At 53.4% G+C, this 27,056-nt stretch overlaps 1 protein-coding gene across 1 annotated transcript; it reads left to right on the forward strand.

The window, feature by feature from the left end:
• Positions 1–343: 343 nt before the first annotated feature.
• On the forward strand, positions 344–26,840 carry Muc6 (mucin 6, oligomeric mucus/gel-forming). The gene is given in 40 exon segments (XM_035442098.1): positions 344–404; positions 4,469–4,522; positions 4,687–4,927; positions 4,997–5,123; positions 5,313–5,523; positions 5,612–5,721; positions 5,894–6,101; positions 6,227–6,349; positions 6,687–6,807; positions 6,914–7,052; positions 7,131–7,235; positions 7,345–7,417; positions 7,513–7,650; positions 7,891–8,052; positions 8,144–8,238; positions 8,328–8,460; positions 8,692–8,941; positions 9,028–9,080; positions 9,182–9,291; positions 9,767–9,918; positions 10,108–10,249; positions 10,333–10,443; positions 10,962–11,147; positions 11,250–11,489; positions 12,139–12,295; positions 12,526–12,669; positions 13,486–13,548; positions 13,957–13,992; positions 14,393–14,572; positions 15,123–15,383; positions 16,019–16,324; positions 16,817–17,011; positions 17,717–18,322; positions 18,815–19,321; positions 19,814–20,320; positions 20,813–21,460; positions 21,947–22,736; positions 23,940–24,505; positions 26,079–26,181; positions 26,663–26,840. Coding segments are annotated over 40 exon segments (8,592 nt in total).
• The last annotated feature ends 216 nt before the right edge of the window (positions 26,841–27,056 follow it).

The following is a 27,056-nucleotide window of genomic DNA, read 5'->3' on the forward strand; positions in this document are numbered from 1 at the left end:
GCAGGAGGTGTTTGTGGGCCCCTAGAGTGCATGTGTTAGGCCCCCCACTGGGAGTAGAAAGATAATGGGGCCTCAGCCACTGCAGAATTTTCCAAAGAAGTCTGAGCCCTGATAAAGCGGAACCCCATATCCTGTTTGGCCACCGCTGTGCCCAGCAGGCGGTGGTGATCACAGGCCTGGAGTATGGGGCACACGTGGGTGCGGCAGGGGAAGGGCACACCACCCCTATATATGCTTCGGAGAGCTAGACACTCAAGTTGCAGCAGAGGCAGCAGCAAGACTGCCTAAGCGCCCAGCAGTAGACCAGGGCTGGTGGCTGCCTCTCTGCTCCAGGAGTGCCACCATGCTCAGGGTTCAGCAGCTGCTGCTGTTGCTGCTCTTCGGGGGATCACTAATCAATGCTGGTGAGTGGGCATCAGCCTGGCTATGCCAGGGGGAGGGGGGTACCCAATGCCCTCCACAGGTCCCTGCGCATGGCAGTCCCCAGGTTGTCTCACCTCATTGACTCTTGCCATGCGGGCACTGATGAGTAGGAGGCAAAAGGGGCCCAGCAAACTACTCAAACCCATTTACCTCCTGTGAGCTGGGTGTGATGGCCAGGAAAGGAACATGCTCACCTGAAATGGGGCTCCCTCTTGCATAGTCTCAGCAGTTTTGGTGATAACAGAACACAATGGCTAGCAACAGGGCAGACCTGGCACTCTTCCCTCTCCTCCTTGGCTCTGGCTGAGGGGTCTTTAAGGTATGTAGAGGCAGGGGAATGTGTTACCCTAACAGAGTTGCTCCTTTGGTGCTAAAGCCAAAGTTCCCAGGCAGAATCCAGGCTCCATCACTCCTGACCTCACTCACTAACAGAACTGTATGGTTGGCTCCAGGTCTCAACTTCCCCTTCTGTATATGTGGGGAGACAGCTTATGCTACCCTAGCCCACAGCTCTGTATGCCAATCACCAGCTGTCAGGAACCTTCCCTAGGGGATAAGCCATATAGAGCTCAACCTCAAAATACACTCAGCCCTGGGGACAAAGGTGCTAGGTAGGTCTCAGACTTGAAATAGTATGATGTCCCTCCCACCAGGCTGCTCTGCTTCTCTCTTCAACAATGGCCTCCCCATTAACTAGGGCCAGCTGTCCACATCAAAGGTAGCTCTGAACACCATAAAGCAATGCCCATAGGTCTTACCAGGTCAATTGGGACCCTGTCTTGCCCCTTACCCAGCATTCCTGGAAAGAAGAGGAGGCAGTGCTGACAGGAACCTAGTCCCTTGGGCCCACAGCCAGGGATAGGGGAATAAGTCACAGGAGGGGGCTGATGGGAGAGGCTCAGGAGAGCTGCAGAGTTGGGAGGCTGAAGGGATAGAGCTGCTCTGACAGCAGTGTTTGAGTATCACTTCTGTGTAGCCTAAAGGGAGGGCAGAAGTAGAAGAGTATGAGGTCAGACAGGCCAGATGGGACCTGAGGCTACAGAAGCTGGGAAGGAGACACCTGAGCCAGTGGGATTAACCCAGGACAGGTAAGGCCACCAAACAAGCTGAAGGAAAACTCTATGAATGAGAGTACCATGGGCCATGGCCGAGGAGTCAGTTAACACAGGTACAGATAGATGGTCCAGGCAGAAGGGGTAGTGATGCTGGTAGTCTCCTGAACACCTTCAAAGGGGCCTCTAGTTAGAGACCAGTTGGAAGAAAACCAGGACAGCCAGACTCAGGTTGGGGCCTGGGAGAGGGGAGACTCATGAGAGGACGGAGCCACATACATGGGACAAGATCCCCTTAGGAGCACAATAGACAGAATAGTGAGACAATGGAGCCAGACTCAGGTATGGGACCTAGATGGGCCAGGACCTGAGCATGTGCTATTCACACCTCATAGAGGGGGATAGCCCCCGGTGTCCCCATCCTGTCTGGAAGATACAGAAATTTGAGCTACTGAGGGTGTTGCTCAGGGAACCTGGCCCATTCTCCACACCCTTAAAAATCGTTGGTCAGAGCTGGGCGTTGGTGGCTCACGCCTTTAATCCCAGCACTCCGGAGGCAGAGGCAGGCAGATCTCTGTGAGTTTGAGGCCAGCCTGGTCTCCAGAGCGAGTGCCAGGATAGGCTCCAAAGCTACACAGAGAAACCCTCCCTGTCTCAAAAAACCAAAAAAAAAAAAAAAAAAAAAAAAAAAAAGAATCGTTGGTCAGGGGCAGGTACTACTGACTTCCCTAGACATTACTTTTGATCTCCCATTCCCATTGCCTGCTAGATCCTGAGGGGAGTAGGGCGGGTGATGGGTGGCCATGCACCAGGCTGGGGCTCAGTAAGAGTCCCACTTCTGCCCCTGTCAGATCCTCACTACATTGCCAGGGAGGACTCATGAGCTAGACCCTAAGTCCCAAGGAAAACTCAGAAATGCCATGGTAGGGGCTGGAGGGATAGCTCAGCCATTAAAGGGTAGGCTCACAACCAAAAATATAAGAGAAATGCCATGGTAGTTCTTCCTCATTAGCATAAGCCACACAAAGCCCTCAGCTGGTCCATCTCTGCTCTTGGTGTCACTTAGAGGTGCACATACTCTGTGACTGGCAGCAGTGAGAAAGAGAGCATCTTGCCCAAAGCTCATGAGATGGTGTGAGGCTGTGGCATCTGTCACCACATTAATGTGAACTTGATTCTTGGCTAAGAAAGCAACCCCTTCCTTCCTCACTGCTCCATGTGAGACCCTCCTGAAGCTATACTGGTTCAGAAGATGCCTTCCTCAATAGAGGAGGACTGTTGTTGGGTCAAGGGTGTGTATATGAGCAGTTGTACTCCCCAGCTAGAAGCAACATCCCAAACTTAGGAGGGCTCAGGGTAGGGTCCAGGAGGAGAACTGCATCCCAGAGGATGGTCAGAGCTGGTCAGCAGGGTGGAAAGCGTGTCCAGTAAGGCATTGGCAGAGGGGTCAGAACATTACAGCCTTGGGAGCTCCAGAGGAGACCTTCCTCGTACAGCCATCTTGTGGCTGCCTAGCCCTGCCTGACAGTCACCATGACTGATGCTTTTTCGCAATGATTACCACAGTCCAAGGGCCTACTACTGAGAGGCTGCCAAGGAGGAAAAGGGGAAGAAAATGAAGTGCAGGGCACCAGACGGGGGAGTAGGTAGTTTCTGGAATAGACCCACAGGGAGACTGGGCAGCCAGATCAGGAACACACTGGGTGTGGCCCAGCACAGGAGACAGTCAAAATCTGTCTCAGCCCTCTGTGCTCTCCTAAGTTGCTGCCTCTCAGCATACCCCAGGCCCACAGCCTTGTATCCTTACCAGGAGCTTCATGGAGATGAGGCCTGTGCAGAGCAGGTCCATTCCTACATTTAGATTCTCTGTCGGCTAAGCTCTGCAGCCTGCCTCAACTGAGCAGTGAATGGGGAGTGATCCTGGCAGACAGGCATCGATGCCCAAGATACCCCCATCCCGGAATGGCACTTGCTCCCCAGGGATGTCCTGCTGGTTCTACTCCACTCCCTGATGGCCTCCACAAGACAGTATGTCCCTCCAGCACACCCCAGAGTAGAGAGTGACCTAGGCCCTGTTCAAACACTACTTCCTTAGAGAGGCTGCCTCCCATTCCAGAATGCACAGTAGCCTTTGACTACTCTTCCTTGCTTCAGCCTCATCACTCCAGGTCACTTCTGCAGCATGTGTGTGCTGTATGAGTGGGTGCCATCTTCCTGGGACCTTGTAGGAACAAGTCCCGTGCTGTGGACCTGCAGCACCTCATGGTGATAGGCACCAAGCAGGAGCTTCATGCGGCCAAGCTAAGCCAAAGATCAAATATATGAATGAATGAATGAATGAATGAATGAATGAATGAATGAATGAATGCTGTGGGAAAATGAGCAGAGATGCCAGGGCTTGGGCTGGAGTTGTCCTCCCTTAGAGCCTGCTACCTACTCAATTAAGCATACTGCAGAAAGCTTGTGCTGATCCAGAGCAGGACGCTGCTACAAATAGGGACTGCACACTTGGGCAGCCTTGGGTTGAAGTAGACAAACCCATCAGGCACGACAGTGGGGTGGAACAAGTTGAGATGACAGTCACAACACTAACCATGGGTCCTGTCCATGCAGGTCTGGACACCACCTCCTTTGCCAGCCTAGGTCCCTGGAAGCTGAAGGACTCTCCACAAAAAGGTGAGAGGCATCAGCAACCACATTGCTGTTGACAGCAGTATCTACCAGAGGCCCAGTGGCCCCAGTGTGCAGGAAGAAGGAGGCCACCCCTCAACACATACACACACACACACACACACACACACACGCAATATTGTTTGACCACACCCATGTATAGCACGCAGGCCTTGGGAGTGCTGTGGTTTGGGGTTTCCACAAGAAGGATCCAGCAATAAAAGCCACAGCTCAGGCTCCCGCCTAGAGTTCCCACCCAGGGCACTGTGACCTCGGTGCCTGTCCCTGGGTGGGATGCTGAGTTGTAGCTTCCTGCATTACAGGTGCCTGGACTGGAGATGCCACAGATTCCAACACTGAGGATAGCCTGCAGTCCTGTAAGACCTAGACAGAAGGCAGAGCCTGGGCCAGAGATGGGTGGCCATGTGGGGTTGGGGCTATGGTGGGCTATCCAGGGTCCCAGCTTCTGAGCCAGGCTGCCCCAGACACACCCTGCCTGGTCATTGGACACGGGACTGGGAGTGTTTCATTTTCTTTGCAGCCCCAGAAAAGGGCTGGTGCTCCACGTGGGGAGATGGCCATTTTTCCACCTTTGACCACCATCAGTATGATTTCAAAGGGATGTGCAATTATGTATTTACGTCCACATGTGGGGATGCCTTGCCCACCTTTAGCATCCAGTTGCGGAGAGATGGGGATGGGAACATCTCCCGGATCATCATAGAACTGGGGGCCTCTGTGGTCACTGTGAACAAGGCAATCATCTCTGTCAGGGACATTGGGTAAGCTATGGGGCAGGGCAGCCAGGGTCAGAGGCAGAAGGGACAGCTGCTGACTTGCCTTACCCACAGGGTTGTCAGCCTGCCCTACACCAGCAATGGCCTCCAGATCACACCATATGGCCGGAGCGTGCGGCTGGTGGCCAAGCAGTTGGAAATGGAGTTAGTTGCCATATGGGATCAAGATGACCATCTTCTGGTGAGAGCCATGAGCTGACAAACAGAATTCAGGAAGGGCCTTCCTCAGAGTGAGTCCCAGGAGCCCAGACTGGCAGAACAGCACTGACTGTAGGCCAGCAACCCAAGAGGATCTGAGCTTAGATAGCAGCTCAGTTTCCCCATTTGAAAAGGAGGAGGATCCAACCAGGAAAGGAACCCCACATCCCAGAGAGGGCAGGGAGGGGAGGTGGGAACACCTGGAACCTAGAAGCAAGAATCTAAGTGCTTTCCAGCCTGGGTGGGGAACCTTTATGCATTCCCCACAGGGACTAACAGTGCTGCCCTGCAGGTCCTGGTGGAGAAGAAGTACATGGGAAAGCTTTGTGGACTGTGTGGGAACTTCGACGGGAAGGCAGACAATGAATTTCTAAGCGAGGATGGTAAGCTGGGTTGGAGTTTGGTGGCCAAGAGCCAGGCCCATCTGTAGTCTGTTCCACATGCTGATTGATCTCTGTCCTATGCCTCCAGGCAAACTTCTGGAACCTCACAAGTATGCCACACTCCAGAAGTTAGATGACCCCAGTGAGATCTGTGCCCATGAAGCCATCCCCAGCCCCACCATCCTGAAGACCAGATACGTATGTGAGGTGGCCCAGGACTCAGGGACAGAATGTAGCTGACACAGGGGCAGGGGCTGTGTAAAGGGTCTCTGGGGCCAATGCTACCCCCACTTCTAGTCTCCCAAGCCTTGGGTATGTATGGTACAAGATGTGGCTTAACCCATATGACTTTGAGCGGCTCTTTATTCAGGCCCAGATCTGTAACCAGCTACTGACCCTGGTGTCCCCTGGGTGTGACGTGCCTAAAGAGCCATTGGTGCTGAGCTGCCAGGCAGACATGGCTGATTGTGCCCAGCCAGGCCAGCAAAATTGCAGCTGTGCCACACTATCTGAGTATTCCCGTCGATGCAGCATGGCCGGCCGGCCTGTCCGCAACTGGAGAACCCCTGCACTCTGCCGTGAGTCCTAGGCAGGGTGAAAGGGAAAGGAGCTTCGGGTATGGGAGAAGCTAAGCAAAAAGGAAGTGGGAACTCAGGAAGGTGGGCAGGATCTTCTTACCAGACCCTATGCCTGCTGCCTGCAGCTGTGAGCCAGTGCCCGGCCAACCAGGTGTACCGGGAGTGTGGTGAGGTCTGCGGCAAGACGTGCTCCAATCCACAGCACAGCTGCTCCAGCTTCTGCACCTTCGGCTGCTTCTGCCCCCATGGTGAGGACGTCTACCAGCACCCACTTTCTCCAAAGCTCACTCGCACTCTGACCCAGCTTGGTCTAGACATTCTATATCTGAGTCCCGGGTCCAGGCCTTATCTACCTACCCCAAAACTTCCAGTCAACCCAGGACTCCATGCAGAGTGAGCAGTGGGGAAGAGGGATCAAGGGTACTAAAGAGAGGTGGGCTTTGAGCCATCCAAGGCAACTTCCTGGGGCTGGCCTGGATGAGGGAGGGGCAGAGCCTGGGACTCACTGGACAGCCACCTAGGAGGGGTTCCCACAGTGATAGGCTGTCTAAGGAACATCCATCCAACCTGAGCTCATGCCCTCAGGTACACTGCTTGATGATATATCCAGAAACCACTCCTGTGTGCCAGTCAGCCAGTGCCCCTGTATGCTCAATGGTGTGGTCTATGGCCCCGGGGAGATCACAAGGACAGCCTGCCAAACCTGGTAAGTATAGAGTACAGGAAGTTCCGCTGGTATGGAACCTGAGAAGGGGTATTACTTACCTTGGGGCTCACAATCCACTGGGGACTACCCCAATGCCCACCTGCAGCCAGTGTACCATGGGCCGTTGGACGTGCACAGAGCAGCCATGTCCTGGCCACTGCTCCCTAGAAGGTGGCTCCTTTGTCACCACATTTGACGCCAGACCCTACCGCTTCCACGGTACCTGCACCTACACTCTTCTCCAGGTAGGAGGAGCCCTAGGGCTGGGGGGGGGGGGAGAGTCTGTCCATGCCTGAGACCTACTTACTCACTCACCTCTCCAGAGCCCGCAGCTTCCCAACGAAGGCACCCTCATGGCTGTGTATGAAAAGTCGGGTTACTCACACTCAGAGACCTCCCTAGTGTCCATCATCTACATGTCCAAGAAGGTAAGGCTACCTACCCTCAATCAGGCACATGCTGTGGCCAACCACCTGCAGACCCAGCATCCGGCCCCTGCTTCTCTTACTCCCTTCTCACACTCCTCTGTCCCTCCAGGACAAAATTGTGATCTCAGAGGATGAAATGGTCACCAACAATGGAGACACCAAGCTGCTGCCATACAAGACACGTAAGTCTTTCTAGGGCCGGCAATGAGAATTCTGTGTTGCTGAGCCTTTGGGGTTTGACAGCAAGGACAGCCTACTTAGCCCTGAAATCTTGCAGACAACATCACCATCTTCAGGCAGACATCTACCCACCTCCAGATGGCTACCACTTTTGGACTGGAACTTGTGGTCCAGCTGCAGCCTATCTTCCAGGTGTACATCACAGTCGGGCCCCGGTTCAAAGGCAAGACCAGAGGTGAGCCACTGTCCTGCTGGTCACTCCCAGAGCCAGCATGACTTGTCTCCTCTGCTGCAGCTAGATGCAGAAGAGACCCAGGAGTGCCTTATACTGGCTCTCCACAACCAGGGAACACCCCAGCCTCATGAGGACAGTGATGGTTAATCAGAGGGGCATAGCTGGAGAGAAGAGAGCTTTAGGGGATATGGAGAAACTGAAGGCCAAGACTCAGTTGCTCTCACATCCCGGCCCCTTCAGGGCTCTGCGGCAATTTCAATGGGGACACAACGGATGAATTCACAACCAGCATGGGCATTGACGAAGGCACTGCCTCACTCTTCGTGGACTCCTGGCGTGCAGGGAACTGTCCAGCTGCCCTAGAACGTGAAACTGACCCCTGCTCCATGAGCCAGCTCAATAGTGAGTCTCCTGCACCCCCACCCTCAGCCACCTAAGCCTGTTGGGATGGGGAAGGAACAGGATACCCACAGCTGCACCTGTTGTCCCCCAGAGGTGTGTGCAGAGACCCACTGCTCCATGCTGCTGAGGAAGGGCAGTGTGTTTGAGAAGTGCCACACTGTGGTGAACCCCCAGCCATTCTACAAGGTGGGTCCAATGGGCATTTGAGGAAGAGATGAGGGGCAGTGGTGGCAGCAGAGGCAGTTCTCGACATCTGGGTCCTGCCCTCCCCACAGAGGTGTGTGTACCAGGCCTGCAACTACGAGGAGACCTTCCCTCACATCTGTTCTGCACTGGGGGCCTATGCCCATGCCTGCTCCTCCCGAGGCACCCTGCTCTTGGGCTGGAGGAACAGTGTGGACAATTGCAGTGAGTGCTGGCTGTGGTGAGAGGGTGTGGAGGGGTCAGAAGGGGCAGGGCTGTGGGCATAGGACGAATGGGAGCCTGGACCCCAACAGAGCCCCTGTCTGTGGTCATCTTGAGGAATTCTAGGGCCTTCGCCTTAGCCATTTCTCTGCCTGCTAGTTATCACATCCCCAAGCCTCAGACCCTCTCTGCACCACTTCCTGTCCTGAGAACCTGACCCCTAGTTTCCCACAGCTGTGCCTTGCACTGGCAATCGCACATTCAGCTATGATAGCAAGGCCTGTGACCGAACCTGCCTGTCTCTGTCGGACCGTGAGACAGAGTGTCACACGAGTGCTGTGCCAGTGGATGGCTGCAACTGTCCTGAGGGCACCTACTTGAACCACAAGGCAGAATGTGTGCACAAGGCCCAGTGCCCCTGTCTGCTGGACAGCAACAAGTTCGTCCAGGCTGATCAGTCAACCATGATCAATGGGGTCATATGGTATGGACGGCAGGGCTGGGCAATGCCTGATGAGGGTGGGGCCCTGAATACCTGTAAGCTCATGTGCCCCTGCCCCTTTCTTATAGCTACTGCATCAATGGCCGTCTGAGCTGCCCACGGCAGGCAGAGATGTTCTTGGGTAAGTGCATACCAGGAGCTCGCCATGAGACCCTGTCCAGCAGGCCCCTCCACCACCTAGTGTCCCCCAGTCCACTTGACCTGTTTTCTCTCTACCTTCAGCATCCTGCCCAGAGCCCAAGACTTTCCAGTCCTGCAGCCAGTCATCAGAGGACAAGTTCGGGGCTGCGTGTGCCCCCACATGTCAGATGCTGGCCACAGGAATTGCTTGTGTAAGCAGTGAGGAGGGTTTCCACAAATCTGCAGGAGCCCAGTGCAGGGCAGGGAGGGCCACGCTGCACCCACAATGTCCCTCTAGGCATGTGTCTGTCTCAATAGCTAGTGCTGATTGGCAGCTAGGTAGCTGGAGGACTGGGTGCTTGTCTATACAATTCTGTGAAGACATGGACTGGTTCCCACCTTGGGAACTATGGCCACCTGTCCCTGTATATGTGGCAGCCCAGTCTGATACACACACACACGCGCGCGCGCGCGCACGCACGCACGCACGCACACACACACACACACACACAGAGAGAGAGAGACAGAGACAGAGAGACAGAGACAGGCAGAGACAGAGACAGGCAGAGACAGAAACAGGCAGAGACAGACTGAGACAGAGACAGAGAAGGCTGGACATAACAGAAAGACATGGGGAGTCTCAGGGAGCACACTATTGAGAAGCTAAGAACCCTGTCTCTCCACCAGGTACCCACCAAATGTGAGCCTGGCTGTACGTGTCCTAAGGGGCTCTATGAGAACAGCGAAGGGCAGTGTGTGCCTGCAGAGGAATGCCCATGTGACTTTGCAGGAATGTCCTATCCTGGTGGTTCTGAGCTCCATACTGACTGTAAAACCTGGTAGGTCATCCTTAGCCTGAATACCCAGATCCTGAGGGCCATCTGGGCAAGCAAGGACTCCCAAAGTAAGTTGTCCCCCAAGGTGGGGCTCCCAGAGGAGGGTATCCTAGGGTCATGACCCAGGCCTCTGGCCCACCTCCTTGTGTTAAAAGACTGCCTCTACCCACTCCTCCCCTTCCATCTCCCCAGCACTTGCTCACAAGGAAGGTGGACCTGCCAGCTTAACGAACAATGCCCATCTACCTGTGTCCTCTATGGCGAAGGCCACATCATAACTTTTGATGGACAGCGCTTTGTGTTTGATGGCAACTGCGAGTATACTCTGGCCACGGTAACCACTGCGCCCAGTGCCAAAGGCTGCAAGGAGTCAGGGTGGGGACCATGAGGGCTACTCCTCAACACCCTTTCTTACAGGATGACTGTGGTAGCAATAGCTCACAGCCTACCTTCAAGGTCCTGACAGAGAACGTCATCTGTGGGAAGTCAGGGGTCACCTGCTCCCGAGCCATCAAGATCACCCTGGGTGTAAGTGGCTGGGCCCCAAAGGGTGGGAGAGGGCTGTATTTTGAACATCAGTTCCCAGGTCTCCCTGCCTCCACCTTACTGCATAGTCCTCCCACCATCCCTCCTCATTTGTATGACAGGAAGGGGTAGCCAGAGATTGGTGACCACCTGAGTAGTTACACCCTCAGAACTAGTGGCCACACGGATATACAGCATTTGTGGGAGGAAAAGAAAGCTCTCTCCAGGAAGCTGAATCTGTTTCCACGTCTAGAACCTTCTGTCCAGAACTGACTCCAAGCAGATACTCCTACACTTCTGTCATTGTCCTTATTGTTTTGAGACAAAGTCTCAAGTAGCCTAGGCTAGCCTCAAGTTTATCATGCTGTTTAGGCTGGCTTTGAACTCCTGATCCTCACAAAGATGAAAATTTATTACATTGGATTTTACATCTCCACCCCCCAACCATTCAAATCACAGACAGCCTAGGTACTGGGATGGGCAGGAAAAGAAAGCAAATGGTGACAGCCCTCTCCACACAGGGGCTTTCCATCACAATGGCGGACAGAAACTACACAGTCAGTGGGGAGGAAGCCCTGGTGCACCTTCAGGTGAAGCCCAGCCCCCTGAATCTTGTCCTGGACATAGGCATCCCCGGAAGACTCAACCTAACACTTGTGTGGAACAAGCACATGAGTGTCTCTATCAAGATCCGCCATGCGACCCAGGTACTCACCGCATGCTTGCCAGTGAACCATGGTTCCACCTGGTCTCAGGGCGAGGGGTCCACCATGAAGCCTGTATGGTTCCCCAGCAATTTTCTCCCACAGGATGCCCTCTGTGGCTTGTGTGGCAACTCCAATGGGAACATGAAAGATGACTTTGAGACACGCAGCAAATACGTGGCATCCAATGAACTGGAGTTTGTGAACTCATGGAAAGAAAGTCCACTGTGTGGAGATGCTAGTTATGTGGTGGATCCCTGTAGCCTAAATACCTTCCGGCGCCCCTGGGCTGAGCGCAAATGTAACATTATCAACAGCCAGACCTTTGCCGCCTGTCACAGCAAGGTAGGCCCTGTCCTCCAAGATGGAGACATCAGACACAGTCCTACCATGGGACTCAAGTTGGCTGGAGGTATCAGGTGTGGAGAGGGGAATACCCATCACCTGAGGCCAGGGCCATCCACAAGCTAGAGATGGTAAGCAGTGCCCAGACCTCTGCCTACTAGCAAACCATAGCAGACGAGACAGTGAGGAAAGTGTCACCTCAGGCAGACAGCTGGATGCTCTGGGATGCATGGCCCAGAGAAGAAATATTCAGTCATAAGGGAACTAGCAAGGGCCAGGGGTGAGCTTTTCTGGACTCACGAGTTTTTAGTACAGCCCTGATTCTTGGTGCTCAGTAAGAATGACTCGGGGCTACCCCAGCCAGTGCAAAGGCCCTATAGCCAGGAGTCATCTGGGTGTTCAGGAGAGCCTAAGAAGGGAATAGAGACCCTAAGAGGATCTGGTATGTAAGCAAGAGACACCCAGCCTTAGGTTGCCAAACCTGGTCCCAATAGGAGTTGTTTCTAACAGACATCCTAGGGCAGGGCTGACTGAGCACCAACAGCATGTATGTCTGGAAGGTGGTAACCATTGACAGATGCAGCAAAGTCTAACTCCACCTTGCCAGCACAGCAAGCCAAATGGCAACATGAGACCCTCCACTCCATAGGTATACCACCTGCCCTACTATGAGGCCTGCGTGCGTGATACCTGTGGGTGCGACATGGGCGGAGACTGCGAGTGTCTGTGCGATGCAGTGGCTGCTTATGCCAAGGCCTGTCTGGACAAGGGGGTGTGTGTGGACTGGAGGACCCCAGACTTCTGCCGTGAGTGTCTCATCCCATGCCCAAATCTGCTCCAGCCAGGGACCTACCTCAGAAGCCTCTCTCTAGGCAGGCACCAGGCTGTACCCCTGCAGAGCAACCCTGGGTCCCCAGCTGTTCCCCAGGCTCTCCCTTCCCAGACCCATCAAGAGGAGACAGCCTCCAAGAGCAACCAAACCCTTCATACTGGCACTTAGGCCTTGATGCCAGCTAACACACATCCTTCCTCTCAGCTGTCTACTGTGACTTCTACAACATCCACACACTGGTGGGTGAGAACCAATACCAGTATGCACAGGAGGCCAACTGCACGTGGCACTACCAGCCCTGTCTCTGCCCTGGCAGCTTGGGGAGCTTCCTGGACACCAACATTGAAGGTATCGGGCACAGGGATACACATGCCACGCACGCGGCTTTTGTTCATTCATTTATTCATATGTTTTTTTCATTTATTCTTTCATACACACATCTATTCATAACACATTTATTCGTTCACACACAGATCCACTCTCATGCATTCATTCACCCACCCATTACTCAGCACACACCTACCCTACCAGTGCTCATTCATCCATTCACACACTCAGCAAATGTGTCCTGAATTCTTGGCCTTGTTCTTGACTATGGACGGACCTGGTGGCACACAAACTAGCCCTGCTCTCTAGCCTGGGAAATCAAAAGGCTGTCAGATGACAAACCTACCCCAGTGGAAGTTAAGGCAGGGGCCATAGGAACAGCACAGCTAGATGGATTGCTGCTGCTCTAGAGTCTCTGGCAGAGTGGAAGAGGGGGCAGGAGTTGGGACAAAGACAGGGGTCTCCACATAAAAAAAATAATAAAACAGCAATTAGACCAGTCATGGAGGTGCATACCTTTAGTCCCAGAACTCAAGAGGCAGGCAAATGGCAAATTCCTATAAGTTCAAAGCCATTCTGTGCTACATAGTGAGTCTCAGGTCAGCCAGAGGTAAATAGTGACATGTCTCAAAATCAAAAACATGAAAAGGCGGTTAAGACACACGTGCCAAGAGCTAAAGCAAGGACACACAGGGCAGAGTTCTAGAGCCCAGTGGGTGACTTCAGAAGCTGTGGAGTGGGAGGAAGTAGGTGGCGGACAGCAGAGTTGAGAGGTGGCGGTCCTGGGAGACACGTGGGTGTGAAAAGGGGTGCTGATCTGGACCCTTTCTGCCCCAGGCTGCTACAACTGCTCCCAGAATGAGTACTTCGACCACAAAGAAGGGACCTGTGTACCCTGTGGTAAGTCTAGCAGGTCCCTGGCCTCCGGATGGTCCAGCCCCAGGAACTCCTTCCTAGATCCTTTCCCTCAGGACACTGACACACAGGCTCCAATAGTGTCATAGTACACAGCAGAAATAAAAATGCAATTCTGGTCCCCTTGGCCTCTGCTCTGGTCCACATCGAAGCCACTGCTGAGCCACAATCTTAGAGCAGAGTGCCACAAGCCAGTCAAGTGACCTGGGTACATAATGGGAATTTTCCTGTGAACCCAGCTCTACATTACCCTGCCATAGCACCCTGGGTGGTCCCCTACTCTCCCTGCCAGGCTGACGAGGGAGGGAAGAAAGGAAGCTGGAAAGGAGAGGGACAGTTGGGGGAGCAATGGGACAGTCAAGAGCAATTCCTGTTGACTCCCTTCTCTTGCAGCATCACCCACTACCACACCATCGCCGGCCACCACAGGTGATTGCTTACTATCTGGCAGCACAGGATGAAGGCTGCCTGCTGAGGGCTCACCCTAGCTCAATGGACAGTCCTCCCCACCCCACCAGCCCAGGCTCTGTGCCTGCCGGGTCCTGGGAGGATGGGTAAAGTACCTTGCAGTCCCAAGTCAGAAGGCAAATAGCATAGACAACTTAGCTCCTGGCCAGCCATTGGCCCTGGCCACTTGACTCACTTGAGGTATGACTGAGCAGGAAGCAGGGCCTCAACAGGTAAGTCTACCAGGAGTCCATGCCGCCTTCAGAGGTCCATGAGCCACCTTGTACCTTATGCCCTTCAGCTGGCAGATCAGTCTTTTCCCAAAGAGGCACCAGAGTCAGATCCTGCCCATTCATGACAGCACATACCCGCCCCCCAACAGGTTCACAGCCTACCACAGCAACCCCTACCAGCACTGAGTTCAGCAGCTCCAGCTCTGCAGCCACACCTGTGGGCCCCTCCTACTTGCCAGGTCTTCCAACACCACCAGCTTCAGCTCCATCCTCCACTGAGGAAGTAACAGATTGGACTACCCCCAAGAAATCCACAGTCTCCTCAGGAGGTAAAAAGGAGAGGGCACAGTAGAACCATAGGGTAGGGAGGAGTCACTCATCGTCTTCCAATGAGATATGCCTCAACAGTGTCTCAGCACAGAATTCCCTGGGCATGAAAGGCAGGGTGGAGACTTTTCTGAAAACCTAGCTTACAACTCAAGTTAGAGGGTCGCTCAGTGTGGCCATTCAAATCTGTCTGAAACTTCCACTAGAATATGTATGATATCTGCTGGGCCTCCATCCTAAGCAGGCCCTACTCACACACAGCAGCAGTCCCAGATGCTGCTGGGACACCAAGCAGAAAGGAATATTAGTGCAAAGAGCTCAACTGTGGGCAGAGGGACGACCAGTGGACTATAAGAGCCTGTGGTCTCTGCCCTTGAAATGATTCCATCCTAGCAAGATGGACTTGAAGGCTGGGGAAGGGACAAGACTAGTGTTCATCAAACTATGAAGAGATAACGACTATCTTGAAGGCAGGAGAACAGCAGGGACTCAAAAATGCATCTGGGAAAAGCAGGTAGGAAAGGAGACTATGACCATGAATTTCCTCTACAGAATTCCCTCAAACTACTGTGGCTACCACAGCACTGACATCGCCGTTGCCTCCTACATCCATACCAAAGTCAACACCCTCAATGCTTCCGGTGACGCAAGCCACAACCAAGCCGACAGTCTCCTCCCTGAGCCCATCCACAAACACCACAGCTCAGTTCACAGAGAGTACCACTGTGACACCAATAACCTCAGAAAGACCTGGGATGTCCACCAGCCAAGGTGAGTCTAGACCCATGGGAAGCCAGGGTACTAGAGCAAATAGTTCAACTCTGCCCTGAGAACAGAATAATCAACTCAGAAACAGGAAATAATTAGATCAGGAAGTGAGAGACAATGAGAGCTCAGAGCAGCCTAGCAGTAAGAGGAAAGGGACAGACCATGATGCCCAGTAACAATACAGATTATAGGAAACACAGGTGAAGGTTAAAAGGAGGTGGAGGTGGGGTGTTCAAAGTAGTAAAATTAACAAGGAAACAAAAAGCTTGAGTTGGTACTGAAAATTACAATTAATCGAACATGATTGAAAAGCAGACAAAAAATGCACACCTTATTCTCCACAGGAAAAACCTCTACTTCATACTTTCCAGAAACTTCCTCAATGACAGGACATCAATCCACACCAAATCCTGCTACAACCCTATCAATTAGGTCCACCACAGACATAACTGGGAGCCCTGTGGTCCACACCACCTCAGGCACAGCTAGCAGTCCTCACGCTCCACACTCCACACACCCTTCAACCACAGTTGCAGTCTCCGGCACAGCACACACCACAGGTCTTCCCTCAGAAACATCCAGGCAGACCACCTCCAACTTGCCTCCCCCATCAGTTCCTCAGACCTCTCTCTCCACACAGCTGCCACTATTTTCCACCTCCTCTGTGACACCAAGTTCAGTGATACCTGGCACGCAAACCAGCCAACACACATCATCAGCAGTGTCCACCTCCAGGCCACCAGGGACGCCTCTTCCAACCACGACGGAAGGCACAAGGCCTCCACAAACGTCACTACCCGTCACTTACACAACCAGTGCCATCACCCAAACCCAAAGCTCATTCTCCACAGACAGGACCTCTACTTCTCACAATTCACAAACTTCCCTGTTGACCCCCTACCAATCAACACCAGTTCCAGCCACCTCTATCTTCACTACACCAACTATGGGTGTAACAGGGACCCCTGTGGTGCACACCACCTCCGGCACACCTAGCAGCGCCAATACACCACATACCACACACTCTGCACCCACAGCTGCCGTCTCTAGCACACCACACACCACATATCCCTCAGGAATATCCCAGCAGACCACCACCACCTACCCAACACCATCTGCTCCTCAGAACTCTTTGACAACACCACTGCCATCATTGTCAACCTCACCTCTGACAACATCTGAGATACTTAGCGGTCCTACCAGCCAACACACAGCATCACCAACTTCCACATCCACGCCACAGACCCCCATTCTACAAACCACAAGCCAGGCCACGGGGACCCCACACACACCAACTGCTGTCATTTACACAACCAGTGCCATCAGCCAAACCCAAAGCTCATTCTCCACAGACAGGACCTCCACTTCACACTTCCCAGACACCTCCTCTATGACCTCCCACCGATCCACACTTGTGCCTGACACAACTAGGCCCACCATGGCTGTAAGCGGGACCCCTGTGGTCCACACCACCTCAGGCACAGCTAGCAGTCCTCACGCTCCACACTCCACACACCCTTCAACCACAGTTGCAGTCTCCGGCACAGCACACACCACAGGTCTTCCCTCAGAAACATCCAGGCAGACCACCTCCAACTTGCCTCCCCCATCAGTTCCTCAGACCTCTCTCTCCACACAGCTGCCACTATTTTCCACCTCCTCTGTGACACCAAGTTCAGTGATACCTGGCACGCAAACCAGCCAACACACATCATCAGCAGTGTCCACCTCCAGGCCACCAGGGACGCCTCTTCCAACCACGACGGAAGGCACAAGGCCTCCACAAACGTCACTACCCGTCACTTACACAACCAGTGCCATCACCCAAACCCAAAGCTCATTCTCCACAGACAGGACCTCTACTTCTCACAATTCACAAACTTCCCTGTTGACCCCCTACCAATCAACACCAGTTCCAGCCACCTCTATCTTCACTACACCAACTATGGGTGTAACAGGGACCCCTGTGGTGCACACCACCTCCGGCACACCTAGCAGCGCCAATACACCACATACCACACACTCTGCACCCACAGCTGCCGTCTCTAGCACACCACACACCACATATCCCTCAGGAATATCCCAGCAGACCACCACCACCTACCCAACACCATCTGCTCCTCAGAGCTCTTTGACAACACCACTGCCATCATTGTCAACCTCACCTCTGACAACATCTGAGATACTTAGCGGTCCTACCAGCCAACACACAGCATCACCAACTTCCACATCCACGCCACAGACCCCCATTCTACAAACCACAAGCCAGGCCACGGGGACCCCACACACACCAACTGCTGTCATTTACACAACCAGTGCCATCAGCCAAACCCAAAGCTCATTCTCCACAGACAGGACCTCCACTTCACACTTCCCAGACACCTCCTCTATGACCTCCCACCGATCCACACTTGTGCCTGACACAACTAGGCCCACCATGGCTGTAAGCGGGACCCCTGTGGTCCACACCACCTCAGGCACAGCTAGCAGTCCTCACGCTCCACACTCCACACACCCTTCAACCACAGTTGCAGTCTCCGGCACAGCACACACCACAGGTCTTCCCTCAGAAACATCCAGGCAGACCACCTCCAACTTGCCTCCCCCATCAGTTCCTCAGACCTCTCTCTCCACACAGCTGCCACTATTTTCCACCTCCTCTGTGACACCAAGTTCAGTGATACCTGGCACGCAAACCAGCCAACACACATCATCAGCAGTGTCCACCTCCAGGCCACCAGGGACGCCTCTTCCAACCACGACGGAAGGCACAAGGCCTCCACAAACGTCACTACCCGTCACTTACACAACCAGTGCCATCACCCAAACCCAAAGCTCATTCTCCACAGACAGGACCTCTACTTCTCACAATTCACAAACTTCCCTGTTGACCCCCTACCAATCAACACCAGTTCCAGCCACCTCTATCTTCACTACACCAACTATGGGTGTAACAGGGACCCCTGTGGTGCACACCACCTCCGGCACACCTAGCAGCGCCAATACACCACATACCACACACTCTGCACCCACAGCTGCCGTCTCTAGCACACCACACACCACATATCCCTCAGGAATATCCCAGCAGACCACCACCACCTACCCAACACCATCTGCTCCTCAGAACTCTTTGACAACACCACTGCCATCATTGTCAACCTCACCTCTGACAACATCTGAGATACTTAGCGGTCCTACCAGCCAACACACAGCATCACCAACTTCCACATCCACGCCACAGACCCCCATTCTACAAACCACAAGCCAGGCCACGGGGACCCCACACACACCAACTGCTGTCATTTACACAACCAGTGCCATCAGCCAAACCCAAAGCTCATTCTCCACAGACAGGACCTCCACTTCACACTTCCCAGACACCTCCTCTATGACCTCCCACCGATCCACACTTGTGCCTGACACAACTAGGCCCACCATGGCTGTAAGCGGGACCCCTGTGGTCCACACCACCTCAGGCACAGCTAGCAGTCCTCACGCTCCACACTCCACACACCCTTCAACCACAGTTGCAGTCTCCGGCACAGCACACACCACAGGTCTTCCCTCAGAAACATCCAGGCAGACCACCTCCAACTTGCCTCCCCCATCAGTTCCTCAGACCTCTCTCTCCACACAGCTGCCACTATTTTCCACCTCCTCTGTGACACCAAGTTCAGTGATACCTGGCACGCAAACCAGCCAACACACATCATCAGCAGTGTCCACCTCCAGGCCACCAGGGACGCCTCTTCCAACCACGACGGAAGGCACAAGGCCTCCACAAACGTCACTACCCGTCACTTACACAACCAGTGCCATCACCCAAACCCAAAGCTCATTCTCCACAGACAGGACCTCTACTTCTCACAATTCACAAACTTCCCTGTTGACCCCCTACCAATCAACACCAGTTCCAGCCACCTCTATCTTCACTACACCAACTATGGGTGTAACAGGGACCCCTGTGGTGCACACCACCTCCGGCACACCTAGCAGCGCCAATACACCACATACCACACACTCTGCACCCACAGCTGCCGTCTCTAGCACACCACACACCACATATCCCTCAGGAATATCCCAGCAGACCACCACCACCTACCCAACACCATCTGCTCCTCAGAGCTCTTTGACAACACCACTGCCATCATTGTCAACCTCACCTCTGACAACATCTGAGATACTTAGCGGTCCTACCAGCCAACACACAGCATCACCAACTTCCACATCCACGCCACAGACCCCCATTCTACAAACCACAAGCCAGGCCACGGGGACCCCACACACACCAACTGCTGTCATTTACACAACCAGTGCCATCAGCCAAACCCAAAGCTCATTCTCCACAGACAGGACCTCCACTTCACACTTCCCAGACACCTCCTCTATGACCTCCCACCGATCCACACTTGTGCCTGACACAACTAGGCCCACCATGGCTGTAAGCGGGACCCCTGTGGTCCACACCACCTCAGGCACAGCTAGCAGTCCTCACGCTCCACACTCCACACACCCTTCAACCACAGTTGCAGTCTCCGGCACAGCACACACCACAGGTCTTCCCTCAGAAACATCCAGGCAGACCACCTCCAACTTGCCTCCCCCATCAGTTCCTCAGACCTCTCTCTCCACACAGCTGCCACTATTTTCCACCTCCTCTGTGACACCAAGTTCAGTGATACCTGGCACGCAAACCAGCCAACACACATCATCAGCAGTGTCCACCTCCAGGCCACCAGGGACGCCTCTTCCAACCACGACGGAAGGCACAAGGCCTCCACAAACGTCACTACCCGTCACTTACACAACCAGTGCCATCACCCAAACCCAAAGCTCATTCTCCACAGACAGGACCTCTACTTCTCACAATTCACAAACTTCCCTGTTGACCCCCTACCAATCAACACCAGTTCCAGCCACCTCTATCTTCACTACACCAACTATGGGTGTAACAGGGACCCCTGTGGTGCACACCACCTCCGGCACACCTAGCAGCGCCAATACACCACATACCACACACTCTGCACCCACAGCTGCCGTCTCTAGCACACCACACACCACATATCCCTCAGGAATATCCCAGCAGACCACCACCACCTACCCAACACCATCTGCTCCTCAGAACTCTTTGACAACACCACTGCCATCATTGTCAACCTCACCTCTGACAACATCTGAGATACTTAGCGGTCCTACCAGCCAACACACAGCATCACCAACTTCCACATCCACGCCACAGACCCCCATTCTACAAACCACAAGCCAGGCCACGGGGACCCCACACACACCAACTGCTGTCATTTACACAACCAGTGCCATCAGCCAAACCCAAAGCTCATTCTCCACAGACAGGACCTCCACTTCACACTTCCCAGACACCTCCTCTATGACCTCCCACCGATCCACACTTGTGCCTGACACAACTAGGCCCACCATGGCTGTAAGCGGGACCCCTGTGGTCCACACCACCTCAGGCACAGCTAGCAGTCCTCACGCTCCACACTCCACACACCCTTCAACCACAGTTGCAGTCTCCGGCACAGCACACACCACAGGTCTTCCCTCAGAAACATCCAGGCAGACCACCTCCAACTTGCCTCCCCCATCAGTTCCTCAGACCTCTCTCTCCACACAGCTGCCACTATTTTCCACCTCCTCTGTGACACCAAGTTCAGTGATACCTGGCACGCAAACCAGCCAACACACATCATCAGCAGTGTCCACCTCCAGGCCACCAGGGACGCCTCTTCCAACCACGACGGAAGGCACAAGGCCTCCACAAACGTCACTACCCGTCACTTACACAACCAGTGCCATCACCCAAACCCAAAGCTCATTCTCCACAGACAGGACCTCTACTTCTCACAATTCACAAACTTCCCTGTTGACCCCCTACCAATCAACACCAGTTCCAGCCACCTCTATCTTCACTACACCAACTATGGGTGTAACAGGGACCCCTGTGGTGCACACCACCTCCGGCACACCTAGCAGCGCCAATACACCACATACCACACACTCTGCACCCACAGCTGCCGTCTCTAGCACACCACACACCACATATCCCTCAGGAATATCCCAGCAGACCACCACCACCTACCCAACACCATCTGCTCCTCAGAGCTCTTTGACAACACCACTGCCATCATTGTCAACCTCACCTCTGACAACATCTGAGATACTTAGCGGTCCTACCAGCCAACACACAGCATCACCAACTTCCACATCCACGCCACAGACCCCCATTCTACAAACCACAAGCCAGGCCACGGGGACCCCACACACACCAACTGCTGTCATTTACACAACCAGTGCCATCAGCCAAACCCAAAGCTCATTCTCCACAGACAGGACCTCCACTTCACACTTCCCAGACACCTCCTCTATGACCTCCCACCGATCCACACTTGTGCCTGACACAACTAGGCCCACCATGGCTGTAAGCGGGACCCCTGTGGTCCACACCACCTCAGGCACAGCTAGCAGTCCTCACGCTCCACACTCCACACACCCTTCAACCACAGTTGCAGTCTCCGGCACAGCACACACCACAGGTCTTCCCTCAGAAACATCCAGGCAGACCACCTCCAACTTGCCTCCCCCATCAGTTCCTCAGACCTCTCTCTCCACACAGCTGCCACTATTTTCCACCTCCTCTGTGACACCAAGTTCAGTGATACCTGGCACGCAAACCAGCCAACACACATCATCAGCAGTGTCCACCTCCAGGCCACCAGGGACGCCTCTTCCAACCACGACGGAAGGCACAAGGCCTCCACAAACGTCACTACCCGTCACTTACACAACCAGTGCCATCACCCAAACCCAAAGCTCATTCTCCACAGACAGGACCTCTACTTCTCACAATTCACAAACTTCCCTGTTGACCCCCTACCAATCAACACCAGTTCCAGCCACCTCTATCTTCACTACACCAACTATGGGTGTAACAGGGACCCCTGTGGTGCACACCACCTCCGGCACACCTAGCAGCGCCAATACACCACATACCACACACTCTGCACCCACAGCTGCCGTCTCTAGCACACCACACACCACATATCCCTCAGGAATATCCCAGCAGACCACCACCACCTACCCAACACCATCTGCTCCTCAGAACTCTTTGACAACACCACTGCCATCATTGTCAACCTCACCTCTGACAACATCTGAGATACTTAGCGGTCCTACCAGCCAACACACAGCATCACCAACTTCCACATCCACGCCACAGACCCCCATTCTACAAACCACAAGCCAGGCCACGGGGACCCCACACACACCAACTGCTGTCATTTACACAACCAGTGCCATCAGCCAAACCCAAAGCTCATTCTCCACAGACAGGACCTCCACTTCACACTTCCCAGACACCTCCTCTATGACCTCCCACCGATCCACACTTGTGCCTGACACAACTAGGCCCACCATGGCTGTAAGCGGGACCCCTGTGGTCCACACCACCTCAGGCACAGCTAGCAGTCCTCACGCTCCACACTCCACACACCCTTCAACCACAGTTGCAGTCTCCGGCACAGCACACACCACAGGTCTTCCCTCAGAAACATCCAGGCAGACCACCTCCAACTTGCCTCCCCCATCAGTTCCTCAGACCTCTCTCTCCACACAGCTGCCACTATTTTCCACCTCCTCTGTGACACCAAGTTCAGTGATACCTGGCACGCAAACCAGCCAACACACATCATCAGCAGTGTCCACCTCCAGACCACCAGGGACGCCTCTTCCAACCACGACGGAAGGCACAAGGCCTCCACAAACGTCACTACCCGTCACTTACACAACCAGTGCCATCACCCAAACCCAAAGCTCATTCTCCACAGACAGGACCTCTACTTCTCACAATTCACAAACTTCCCTGTTGACCCCCTACCAATCAACACCAGTTCCAGCCACCTCTATCTTCACTACACCAACTATGGGTGTAACAGGGACCCCTGTGGTGCACACCACCTCCGGCACACCTAGCAGCGCCAATACACCACATACCACACACTCTGCACCCACAGCTGCCGTCTCTAGCACACCACACACCACATATCCCTCAGGAATATCCCAGCAGACCACCACCACCTACCCAACACCATCTGCTCCTCAGAGCTCTTTGACAACACCACTGCCATCATTGTCAACCTCACCTCTGACAACATCTGAGATACTTAGCGGTCTAACCAGCCAACACACAGCATCACAAACTTCTACATCCATGCCACTGAGCATCATTCTTAGGACTACCCCATTGAAGGGTACAAGTTCCCCCAAAACAGTACCACCTATCACTTCTACGACAATTGCTGTTACAGCAGTTGTCTCTTCCTTTACAACTGCCAAAACTTCTCCCTCAGAGTCGAGTCCACCCTTCATTCCCCACAGCTCTACCTTTTCCCCTTACCTTTCATCTACACCAACTACCTCCTCCACCCCACCTATCTCTCCATCCAGTGTGGTTTCTATCACTAATATCCCTCATTCTCCGTTTGTGACGTCACCTCCCTCCTTCCCTGCTACCTCTGCTATCACTTCCTCTGTTCTTCATACTTCAGCAGCTTTCCCATCTTCTTCCATGACCTTGCCTCTCACATCTACTGCAATGTCTGGAGGTTCAACTCCACAGCATACACCTCCCCCCAGCTCAGTGTCCCATTCCCCACTCTTCACGAAACCCACATCATCGCACGCTTCATCTGTTCCTGCCTTTGTGTCAGGAACTGCTGCCTCTACTCCGGTTAATTCCTCTGTTTTCCCACTTGTCACCTCATCCATTCCTGCCTCTGCTCTCCCCACCACCCACATGACTCCCACCCCACCTAGGAGGCCAACCACCAGTGTTAGCCTTCCGTCCACTTCCAAGACCACATCTCACGTGCCCTCCTTTTCTTCATCCTCCTCGAAGTCCACCACCTCCCATTTTACCTCCCTTACTACCCAAGCCTCTACGTCAGGGTTACTGTCTTCAACCATGGGCATGACAGTGTTCCCAAGTTCCCCAGACACCAACCATACCACTAGGCCTCCTGGTACCAGTCCACTGCCCACATCTGTGCTCCTGAGCAGCCCAGCTCCTCCTACTGGAAGCTCCTCACATTCTACCCCAGTGTCACCCTCGCATCCGGGCTCCTTGATCTCCTCTCCACCCACCCATCCTGGTAAGTGGTGTCATTGTCTGGGTCCTTGGCCCCTAGCCTGCTTAGTTCCAACTGTTACTCCATAGAATTCTTTACAGAGTGTGGTTCTCCTGTATAGTATTTTCCTTCCACTTTCCCTTGGTGCCTCCATGAAAGCCTGGTCCTGGGGCTTCTTTTGGGTGTTTCTTGACCTAACTACAAATTTCTTTCTCTTCCCCTCTCAGGAACACTATTGTGTTCACCCAGGCTGGCTGATTTAGGGACTTGATCCCCATACATTTCAGGCCCATTTAACTTCTTGGGCTTCTGTTTCCTGCAAGGGGCTCACTCACTTGAGGACCATTTGCCTCCCTTGGTCTGACATCTCTAAGCAGCTCTCCACACCTGCCCCTTGGGAAGCCAGCAAGTATGATCTGACTGGGCCCTTGAGTTTGGGAACTCAACCTACCTCAGTGCCTAGTCCAGGCACAGCTCATCCCAGGTTACATGCAGGAGGCAAAAGTGGGGATGGAGGCCAGGCAAGACCTGGAAACCAGTATGTACACTTCTTGCTGCCCACGGTTTCTAATAGCTCCTACACTACTGCAACCAGGGCTCCTCACAGGGCAGTGATCCCTACACAATGTCAACCTGCACAGGAACATGAACTCAGCCTATACTCTTGTGTTCCTCTCAAGGCACCACCTTGGGGCCAGATTCCCCTCACATCCTGTAGGCCTCCTTGTGCAGGACGTTCCCACAGAGTAAGCAATCAGTTACTGTCTTATGGTTATAGACTGCCACTTTAAGTTCAGGCTGTTTCCTGAGAAAATGGCCTCAGGATGTGAGGAGAGCAAGCAGTGTTGTAGAAGAGGAACATAAGTCCACTAGACCCTCCCCAAACCTCTTGGAGAAGCAGGGCAGAAATAAACAAGCAGAGGAGAGAGAAGATACATACAATAGAGCATATCTGCTGCCCACAAATCATTTTTAAGTTTCCCCCCCTCTCTCTCTCTCTCTCTCTCTCTCTCTGTGTGTGTGTGTGTGTGTGTGTGTGTGTGTGTGTGTGTGTGTGTGTGTGTGTGTATTGTACAGAAACTTGAAGGAGCCAGTTCTCTCATCATGTGTGTACTAGGGACCAAAAGGTCATTAGGTCTGGCAGCAAGACCCTTTACCTGTTGAACCATCTTACCTGTTTCTTCGTTTTGTTTTGTTTTGTTTTGTTTTGATCTTGGTTTTTCAAGATAGGGTTTCTCTGGCTGTCCTAGAATTCTCTCCTTAGACCAGGCTGGCCTTGAACTCACAAAGGCTTTCTCTGCTGTGACCCTTAACCCAAGTGGAACATTGCTTATTCTCAGATAGTGCATGTTCTTTTGTGAGGAATATGGACATTCTCCTTCAATACCTTCCTTTGATCCCTAGTATGCCATACATCCAACAGACCTAAGACACCTTTACTGGAGACTATGGGTGACTGACTCAGAGCTACCTGGGCTTAGCTGACTCAATGCCAGATTCTTTAAGAAAGCCTTGACTACTAAAGGGATAAAGAGCTACATAGAGGAGAGAGCCAGGTGGGGACTAAAGTGACCTGTTCTTGGGCCTCCATCTCCAGGAGCCTGCAGCTTGCAGGAAGAGGAGCGACAGATTACCTACCAAGGCTGCGTGGCAAATGTAACTCTAACTCATTGCCAGGGTTTCTGTGCCTCCTCTGTCAGGTGAGTTGTTGACAAACACCTTCCCTTCTGCTGGGACCAGAACCCTTCCAGGAGCTGAGTTCTCAATAATTCCCACATCTACTCTGACCAACAGAGGTCTAGGCCAGTGGTTCTCAACCTATGGGTCACAGCCTTTGGGAGGGGTCAAATGACCCTTTCACGGAATCAACTTAGAACACTGGAAAATGCAAATATTTACTTATGATTAATAACTGAAGCAGAATTCTAAAGTAACAATGAAAATAGTTTTATGGTTGAGCATTGCCACAACACAAAGAACTGTGCTAAAGGGTCACAGCATTAAGAATGTTGAAAGCCACTGGTCTAGGCAGTTCATTCTGGCCACACCTTCCTTGCCCATGAGCAGGTGCTTGCTCCAGAGGGCCTGGCCTACAAATCAGCTACAGTGCTCATTCTACTTTGGGACTGGCCTGGAGGGAGGGGGCCAATCCTGACCCTGTTGGTCTCTGCTTCTTGGCAGTTTCAATACGGACACCCTACAGTTGGAGACCCGCTGTGGCTGCTGCCAGCCCCTTAGCACCTATGAGAAGCAATTCTCTCTGCCCTGCCCAGATCCCAGTACACCAGGCCAGCAGCTCACACTCACCCTACAAGTGTTCAGCAGCTGTGCATGTAGCCCCCTGCAATGCAAGGACTAAACAGCAATTGGTTTCTTAGGCATAAGGGGTTACACACACACACACACACACACACACACACACACACACACACACACACACACACACACACACACCCCAAAAACCCATTCCTGACACTTCCCAACACTGTAACAAGCCATCCCATTATTGGCCATGGGCATGGCCTCAAAGAGACCTTGGACATGGCTCATCCTGAGGCAACAGAGAAACAGCAAC

The sequence above is a fragment of the Cricetulus griseus genome, chromosome 3 (genome assembly GCF_003668045.3).
Source record: "Cricetulus griseus strain 17A/GY chromosome 3, alternate assembly CriGri-PICRH-1.0, whole genome shotgun sequence".
Taxonomy (NCBI): Eukaryota; Metazoa; Chordata; class Mammalia; order Rodentia; family Cricetidae; genus Cricetulus; species Cricetulus griseus.